The 9518-nt window shown below is 33.1% G+C and overlaps 2 protein-coding genes across 2 annotated transcripts; one reads left to right on the top strand and one right to left on the bottom strand.

The window, feature by feature from the left end:
* The first annotated feature begins 4489 nt into the window (after positions 1-4489).
* On the top strand, positions 4490-7091 carry LOC127083136 (15-cis-zeta-carotene isomerase, chloroplastic). Its single transcript, XM_051023377.1, has 4 exons — positions 4490-4939; positions 5047-5193; positions 5300-5509; positions 6385-7091. The coding sequence occupies exons 1-4, from the start codon at positions 4544-4546 to the stop codon at positions 6718-6720; spliced, it is 1089 nt and encodes a 362-aa protein (XP_050879334.1). The 5' UTR covers positions 4490-4543; the 3' UTR covers positions 6721-7091.
* Positions 7092-7362: 271 nt separating this feature from the next.
* LOC127087943 (amino acid transporter AVT1H) lies at positions 7363-9137 on the bottom strand. The gene is made up of 3 exons (XM_051028857.1): positions 8817-9137; positions 8122-8735; positions 7363-8029 (listed from the first exon to the last, which is right to left on the bottom strand). The coding sequence occupies exons 1-3, from the start codon at positions 9079-9081 to the stop codon at positions 7490-7492; spliced, it is 1419 nt and encodes a 472-aa protein (XP_050884814.1). The 5' UTR covers positions 9082-9137; the 3' UTR covers positions 7363-7489.
* Positions 9138-9518: the final 381 nt, after the last annotated feature.

The following is a 9518-nucleotide window of genomic DNA, read 5'->3' as shown; positions in this document are numbered from 1 at the left end:
TTTGAAAAGTGCTTTTAAAATAAGCTATTTTTGTTCTCTGCAGATTACAGGTTTGAGATGACTTTGATGGAATGGAAAAGTGCCTGCTCCAAGCTTCAAGACAACATGTCTTTGCGTCTAGGTCCAAAGGAGTGTTTAACTAGTCCATTGATTTTGCTCTTGGTCATTAGAATTAAGAACCTGTTTTTTCAGCAAATTCCACTTAGTCAAAAATGTAATTATTTAGTTTAATAAAAAAATTTAAAGACTAAATGTATTTGGATTATTTGGAACTTATTAAATTAAATTTTAATTATGTAATTACCTTTTAAGCTTTTCAAAATTTAACTCAATATTTATTTATGCTAATCAATTTCAACTTTTAAAAACAACATATTTCTAACTTAAGTATAATGACTTAATTTTAAAAACAACATATTTCTAACTTAAGTATAATGACTTAATTTTAAAAACAACATATTTCTAACTTAAGTATAGTGACTTAATTTTAAAAACAACATATTTCTAACTTAAGTATAATGACTTAATTTAAAAAATAACATAATTCTAACTTAGGCACAAAGAAACTAAGTATAGTTATTTAATTTAAAACAACACAATTCTATTTTAAATACAAAAATCTAAATAGGGGACTTTTAATTTAAAAACAACACAATTCTATTTTAAATACAAAAATCTAAATATGGGACTTTAAAAAACAACACAATTCTATTTTAAATACAAAAATCTAAATATGGGGCTTTTAATTTTAAAAAAACAACACAATTCTGTTTTAAATACAAAAATTTAAATATGGGACTTTTAATTTAAAAAAAAAACAACACAATTCTATTTTAAATACAAAAATCTAAATATGGGACTTTTAATTTTAAAAAAAACACAATTCTATTTTAAATACAAAAATCTAAATATGGGACTTTTAATTTAAAAAAAAAACAACAAAATTCTATTTTAAATACAAAAATCTAAATACAAGACTTTTAGTTTAAAAAAACAACACATACATGTTTCTAAAAAATGCAAATTTAATTTGGGAATCCATGAAGAACTTAGAACTTGGTATAAATATTTGGGATGTGTACATGGACTAGTAAATAGTGATCATAGAAATAATAACATGGCTCTTAATAGTTACTAATAAAAAATAGGTTTTTGGATTAGTAATGTAAAAAGATTCAAACCATATTTTAGATTATGAACACACTTATGCAAATGGGCATTTGAAACAAAAAGATATCACGGGTAAACCACAAATGGCCGGACAAAATTGGGGTATGACAACATGCGAGAAGCTGAAATGTGTTCGTTCAGACAATGGTGAAGAGTATTGTGGACCATTTGATTCCTATTGCAAACAACGTGGTATTGCACATGAAAAGACTCCTCCTAAAACTCCTCAATTGAATGGTTTAGAAGATAGGATGAATAAAGTAAGGTGTATACTCTCTGAAGCTAAGTTTCCTAATCATTATTGGGGTGAGACACTTTACACGATATTGCATGTTCTTAATCTCACTCCTGCTATTGGTTTGAACAGTGAAGTTCTGGACAAAATTTGGTTTGGAAAGAATGTCAAGTATGATCATTTGAGAGTCTTTGGTTGTAAGGATTTTATGCATATTCCACAGGATGAAAGACCCAAGTTGGACGCAAAGTCAAAACAATGTATCTTCATCGGCTATGAGAAATATGAGTTTGGTTACATGTTGTATGATCATGTAGGGAAGAAGCTTATCCGAAGCCACAATGTGGTGTTCATGGAAGACAAAACTATTGAAGACATTTATATGGTAGAGAAGGTTACACCCAAGAAAGATATCAGTTTGTCTAATTTTGATCCAGTTCGATTACCTAATCATAATCTGGATGCTATTGGTGTTGATGATCATAATGGTGATCCATATGATTATATTGAGGATCAACAACTTAGAGATGAGGTAAATATTCTAACTAATGATATGTCACAGGATGAGAATTTTGGTGAAACTCCATAATCATTTCAAGTTCAACTTAAGAGGTCTAACAGGCAGAGACAACCTTCTCCAAGGTATAATTCTGATGAGTATGTTAGCTTGACTAGTAAGGGGGAACCTAAGTATTTTCAAGGGGCCATAAAAAGTGATAAAAATAAAAAATGGTTGGATGCAATGCATGATGAGATAAAATCATTGCATGATAATCACACTTATGATTTAGTGGAGTTTCCTAAAGGAAAAAGGGCTTTGAAAAACAAGTGGACTTATACAATTAAACATGGAGCAACTCCAAGTCTCCAAGATATAAAACCAGATTAGTGGTGAAAGGTTCCGTCAAAGAAAGGGTGTTGATTTTAATGATATTTTCTCATATGTTATAAAGGTGTCATCAATTTTAACTGCGTTGAGTTTGACTGCTACTCTTGATTTAGAGGTTGAGCAAATGGATGTGAAAACGACTTTCTTTCATGGTGATTTAGAGGAAGAGATCTACATGAAATAACCCGATGATTTTCAAGTTAAAGGCAAAGAAGATCATATGTGTAGATTGAGAAAGAGTTTATATGGGTTGAAGCAAGCTCCAAGGCAATGGTACAAGAAGTTTGAGTAAGTTATGAGTGATCAAGGATACCAGAAAACTACTTCAGATCATTGCGTCTTTGTTAGAAAATTATCTAACGGTGACTTAATTATCTTGTTGTTATATGTTGATGATATGCTTATTGTAGGGAAACATATTTTTAACATTAACAACTTAAAGAAACAGTCGGGAGAGTCATTTTTCATAAAAGACATGGGAGCATCTAAACAAATTCTAGACATTAGAATCATGTGTGATAAAAAAGAGAATAAACTTTGGATTTCACAAGAACATTATATCAAAGAGTGTCGTAAAGATTCAAAATGAAAGTTCTAAGACGGTAAGCACTCCTCTTGCTACTCATTTCAAGTTGAGTTCTAATCAAAATCCTTCAAGTGAAGATGAAACGTTTAATATGAAATGTGTTCCTTATGCATTTGGTGTGCATAGTTTGATGTATACAATGGTGTATACAAGACCATATATAACACATGTTATTGGTAGAGTTAGTAAATTTTTGTCAAATCCAAGTAGAGAGCATTGGAATGATGTAAAATGGATTTTAAGGTATCTTCGCGGTACTACTTCTACAAGACTTTATTTTGGAGGAGATAAGCCTACTCTAGTGGGATACTTTGAATCTGATATGGCTGGAGACATTGATTATAGAAAGTTCACTTTGGGATACATGATTAAATTGGTAGGGGGAGTTGTGGCTTAGCAGCCCAGATTGCATAAGTGTGTAGCATTGTCTACTACAAATGCTGAATTCATTGCCATTACCGAAGCATTTAAAGAGTACTGTGATTGAAGAATTTTTTACAGGAGCTTGTTTTGTTCAAGACAAATATGTATTATTTGTTGATAGTCAAAGTGCTATTCATCTTGGTAAGAGTTTGACTCTTTATAATAGGTCCAAACACATTGTTGTGAGATATCATTGGATACATGATGTTTTGAATGCTAAGTTGTTGGAGTTAGCTAAAGTTCATATAAATGATAATGGCTCATATATGCTGACTAAAGCATTACCAAGAGAAAAATTTGAAGATTGTTGTGATATCGTCGGTTTGCCGATTTCCTCCACATAGTTGTGAGGGGGAGATTTGTTGGGTTTGAGCTCCCCTTCTATGTGGAGAAATGTCCAAATATGATTAGCTCATTTGTCTCAATTATTTAAGTGGAGATGGTTAATTCAGAGTTGAGAGAGATAGAGAGAAAATAAGGATTCAAAAAAGAGAAGATAGTTTTATTTCTGTTTTTCTGCAACTAGTCTCACTAAATCCATGATCCCAAATTTCTTAACCATCGGATCATGCTCCAATTTGGAGGGAGGGTTCGTAACACCTGTATCTAACTTTTAACCGAATTTTAAAACAAAGTCTTAGCTGGGAGATATATGTTTTGCATTGAAGCTGCAGATTTGGATCATTTTTCAACTTTTTTATTCTTATTTGTAAGTTTGTTTACTTTATGATTTGTAGTTATTAACAATAGTTTGTGAATCAATTTAAGACTCTTTTGTACCCTTAATTGATTATAGTGGAGTTATTTTTTTGATTTTGATGACTCGTGATTTTTACTCTCATATTGAAGAATTTTTCAATATATAACTTATCAGGATAAATATTCGTGATAGATTGACAATGGAAAAACATTTTATTCTTGTCAGTGCATATTTATTTTTCTTAATATATTTTGAACTAAATATCCACACAAGTTTTATAATAGTTTTACATTATATTCTAATAAGAAGTAGAATCATCTCTTTTGTTTTTCTCCTATTACCCAGCGACTATAAATATTAGAATTCAAAAATTAATAATGACATACACACTAACGCTAATTGAGTTAGATTTGTGGACTAATATTTCTCTTTTTATTAATTAAAAAAATATAATAAGTAAAATTAAGAAAGAAATATAGTTATGAGAAAGAGTAGAACAAATCAAAATAACTACTAGTAAGTCCCTAGTTCTAACTAAGCATGGCCACTTCTGTTATGCTATCCACTTCTTTCTCTCCCACATACCATCCACCCCTTTTCCGTCCCTCTTCTTCCATTCCATTCTCCAAACCAAAACTCACTTCACACTCCTCCTCCAATTCGCCATGCTGGAACACAAAACCACTCTCTCTGCATCACAGCTTCAACTTCAGCTTCATTGCTCGCTCTTTAACAAAGGACGAAAACTCGTCGACCTTCGCGGGCGAGGATTCCGCAGTGTTCGATTTGAAGAAACAGAAAATATCTTCCTGGATTTATTTCACCGCGATTTTAGGAGTTGTTCTCTTCGTTCTAAACGTAGCTTGGATCGATAATTCAACCGGCTTCAGCAAAGCCTTCGTTGAATCCGTTTCAGCTCTTTCCGATTCTCACGAGGTCGGTCCTACTCGTAATAAAATCTTTCAATTTTCAATCTAATCGATTATTATTCATCATGAACTTATTCTCAATTTGTAATTGACCTTTGTCATGTTACTCTGCAGGTGGTAATGTTGATCCTATTTCTCATATTTGCTGTTTTCCACAGCGGCATGGCCAGCCTCCGCGACGCCGGCGAGAAACTCATCGGCGAAAGAGCTTTTCGTGTTATTTTTGCAGGGATATCACTGCCGTTGGCCGTCACTACCGTCGTAAGTTTCTGTTAGTGTGCAAAATGCTTTAATTCGATTTGATAATGGAAGAACAAAAGTTGATTCAAAACTTACTTATTTTTCCATCCATGGAATCATGATGCAGGTGTATTTTATTAACCACAGATATGATGGAGTTCAACTCTGGCAGCTCCAGAGTACTCCTGGGATTCATGCATTTCTGTGGCTTTCCAATTTCATATCTTTCTTTTTCCTATATCCTTCTACCTTTAATCTCTTAGAAGTTGCAGCAGTTGACAAACCTAAAGTACATCTATGGGAAACTGGCATCATAAGAATAACCAGGCATCCACAGGTATTCATTACTCTTAACACTCTATACAAGTTAATTCGAGGATCCACTTGATTTTTATGGCTTTCATAGCTTGGACCAATAACTATCTTCTTTTAATTCAACTATTGTTTTTTTCATAAGAAGATTCTTGCTTTTCTAGACAAGGTTGTCAAGATTAGGATCTGGCATAAGATTGGGAGGGGATAGTAAGATTGTTAAACATAAGGTCATAACTAAGATTGGTAGATTTTAATGACCAAAGGCCTACCTATTAGAAACAACATGAAGAGAAAGGATGCACGTAATAAGGTGTTTTGAGTCTTTGAAGGTCCAATCCTGTTATGATCCTAAAACATACGATCATAACAAAAATTGTAAGATATTACTAAAACGAAAAAATAATACTACATATTTGGAGTTTTTTTACATGATATTTTGGTAGGCAAGTGTATTTGTGGGAAAATGGCATCTGCCCAACCGTAATTGTTGCGCGTCGACATCTTGACATTCCTCTTGACTTGTAATGTTGGTGATCGGAAAATCGTCCGGAACTGGCCAAGATCGCACATAATCTATGATTTTATAATTTTTTTTTTCCACAATTTGGCTAATACATAAGATTCTATTTAAGGTTGGAATCATTGGGGTGAGATGAATCGCAAAATCGTAAGATTTTAAGATCTAGATCGTGATTTTGACAACCTTGTTTCTAGATGCAAACTAACATGGTTGGAACATCACAAATACCTATATCTATATATTAAGTGTAGCATTGTATTTTCCTAATACATCCTCAAATACTTGTCTAAATAGATATGATTGACACCTTTTCTATTTAGACACATTTATTTCGCTCAGTCTTGATTGCTGAGTGAAGGATCTGTTTTGTTCTTCAGTTGGTTGGGCAGGTAATCTGGTGTCTTGCTCATACGGTTTGGATTGGAAATTCAGTGGCTGTTGCAGCTTCAATTGGCTTAATTTCACATCATCTATTTGGTGCTTGGAATGGAGATAGACGATTGGCTATAAGATACGGAGAAGATTTTGAGGTGGTTAAGCGCCGAACAAGTATTGTCCCTTTTGCAGCAATCCTTGATGGCCGTCAAAGATTACCCGAAGATTTCTACAAGGAGTTTATTCGATTACCATACTTAGCGATTACTGTAGTAACACTAGGAGCTTACTTTGCACATCCCCTTATGCAGACTGCTAGCTTCAACCTCCATTGGTAGGTGGAAACAAAACATTTTGTTGTTTTCATGTAAAATCTAATGTTCAGGAGGGAAACTCTAATGCCACGTGCTGTAATGTGCTTCAATAGACAGGGATGAAAAATCGAAGAAAAAAAAGTATAAATGATTGGAAGAGATAAACAGAAAAACTGACAGATCGTGCACTTTTGTAAACCCCGTCTCTTAGTTTTATGACCCAGAAGTAGGGTCTGTCACTCTGTATTGTATACCATAAGCCATGTATTATATATGGTGCACAATGACATTTCATAGCTGACTTGTAACTAAAATTTGTAGATGATTTGTAACTTAAAAAATCTATAGTTTATCAGTTACATATTGTTATGGATGAGTTACACTACCATAGATCATATGAAGTTGTCTCATAAAAGCATAAGATTCTATTAGCTGTAAAAATGAAATCCTACTCATTTGTTTTCAACTAGCATATGATTCTATATCTTTCAGCAGAAACATAGAAAAAACTTCCCAACTTGTTTTCACATTAAAGTTATATTTTAACAGTGTCACATTCCATAGTTGTATAGAATTTGAGAATGATTCTCATAACAAAAAAAAACTACACAACACCAAAACAAGCAGCTAAAAATTCTCTATTTAAAAGTAGGTAAAGATATATAGAAGTATGTAATACATGACATCATTGAGCACCCAAAGTTGTTATTCTTATTGGAATCACAGCCATTGACCAATCTTGCAATACAAGATTTTAAACTTATATATGCTGCTGATTCATCAAAAAAATTCCTCAAGTTGAATGATGTGATATAAGTTTTTGCAATATTAACTTTGTGGAGGAAATGGTACCCATTCCACCAAGAAGAACCCCAAATATGACTAAAGAAATATTAAGGACCAAGAGAAACCTAGTAATTTTACCCCAAAAAATCTTCAAATAGAAAACACATGGAAAAACCAAACAAATGGCTACACTAAGTAGTGAACCAGTGAGGCTAAGCACGTGTTCAAAATATGGCACTGATAGAGCAAGGACTAGTATGGTCAATAGCAAAAATGAAGCTACACAACCCCTTATTACCAATTTTGTCCTGCCATTCAAAGAATTTGGAAGTGTTTGTTCAAGATGAATGGCAAAGGGTGCAAACTCAAGTGCATATTTAGTCATTGGTACCAACACGGTTGCCCATAGAGCAATCTTTGTTATGATTTGATTTGATGGCATGCTGAGAGTTATCTGAGATTGAATATCATTTCCATACATTTTTGCACCCATAAATCCCATTGAGGTGTAAAATGCTATAGCTATTGTGAAGCTCACAATTGAAACCTGAATTTCACAAACCAAAGATAGATTTATTTGATAAATAACTTATAGTTTTATCAAAAAAGTAGATTAAAAAGACTATAATATATATATACCTTGGTGAACTTGGAGGGGTCTTTCATGGATTTATACAAGTCAGGAAACACAATATGTCCTCCATAACAAAAGACATAAAGACCAGATATTGATGGAATATTATGTAGCTTGAAGACAGGTATACTATGATTATTACCAGCTTCACCCACTCCAAAAATTGCAGTAGCTACCACACACGCGAAAACGAGAAGAGACATAACAATTCCACCGGTTGAAAGGAAAGATATACAAGACATATCTCTGATCCACAAACTAGGCAAAGCAATCAAGATTGCCACCAAGGCTATGATTTGCGATGAGGTTAACATAGCAAACTTCATCTTCAGATGAGTCCCTATAAAAACAGTAATCAAGTTATCATGTAATGAGATGGTGTAGGATACAAGTGCCATGAAGATGTCCATGTAGATAAATGTTGCAACTAGGTATCTTCCTTTTGTTCCAAATGCTTGATTCCCAATATCCACATAACTTGTTAACTTAGGATTCTTTTCAAGACATTTTCCTAGTATGTGAGATGTATAAGCACATATTACCCCAAGTCCTATAAGCAATAATGCAGATCCCCACCCTCCTTTTTCAACAGCATAAGGAGTTGATAATTGCCCCAAACCTGAAATTAGTATTATGATTACTTTTTCAGTTTCTTGCAACACAAGGAATAACAAATATAGAAACAATATGCGAAATTTACCTATGAGCATTCCCACCATGTTGATAACAGAATGAACAAAAGAACTATTAGAGTCGACACTAGCGCCTTCTGCAGTAGTACTGTTCTTTCTATCCTCGACAGCAACGATGTGGTCACAATTGCAATGTTTGTTTTCCTCTACGCAGTCATTGCAATTCGGAAACTGCACAGACAAAGCTTCCGAGTTTTCACCATGTTCATAATTCCTTTGTTTGATACAATATTTCGATCGAAGGGATAAGATTTTCCTCAAGGATTTCAGCATCTTACACTGAAGTAAATAATTAAGGTCTGTTAATAGAACCTGCTAACGAAATGGCATGCAACGTGACTATTTATAGTTGGATAAATATTTGTTTATTTGGCCATATTCTTTTGTTGATAAAGAATCAAATCCAATTAAAAAACGTGGCACTAACATTAATTTAATCTTGCAAGAAAATATAATAACAGTAGTGAGAATGGATATGTGAATATATCACAGTATAGGTAAGTGCGGTGTCATATCGTATACAAAATGTGAAGTGTGAATATAGGAAGATATGTTCTCTCTCTAGTATTTTGTAACCTAAAAAATAGAACTTGGATATGTTACTTTCATTCGGTTGCCAATATTTGGAATCACATTCTCAACCTTCTTTTTAACTTTCCTATTTCCAAAACTCTTTCACCGTTGACATCATAAGTGAAGTGTGTATTTTA

This window comes from Lathyrus oleraceus, chromosome 5, assembly GCF_024323335.1.
Source record: "Lathyrus oleraceus cultivar Zhongwan6 chromosome 5, CAAS_Psat_ZW6_1.0, whole genome shotgun sequence".
NCBI lineage: Eukaryota > Viridiplantae > Streptophyta > Magnoliopsida > Fabales > Fabaceae > Lathyrus > Lathyrus oleraceus.
The sequence above is the reverse complement of the archived record's forward strand: the minus strand, read 5'-3'. Positions and strand labels throughout refer to the sequence as shown.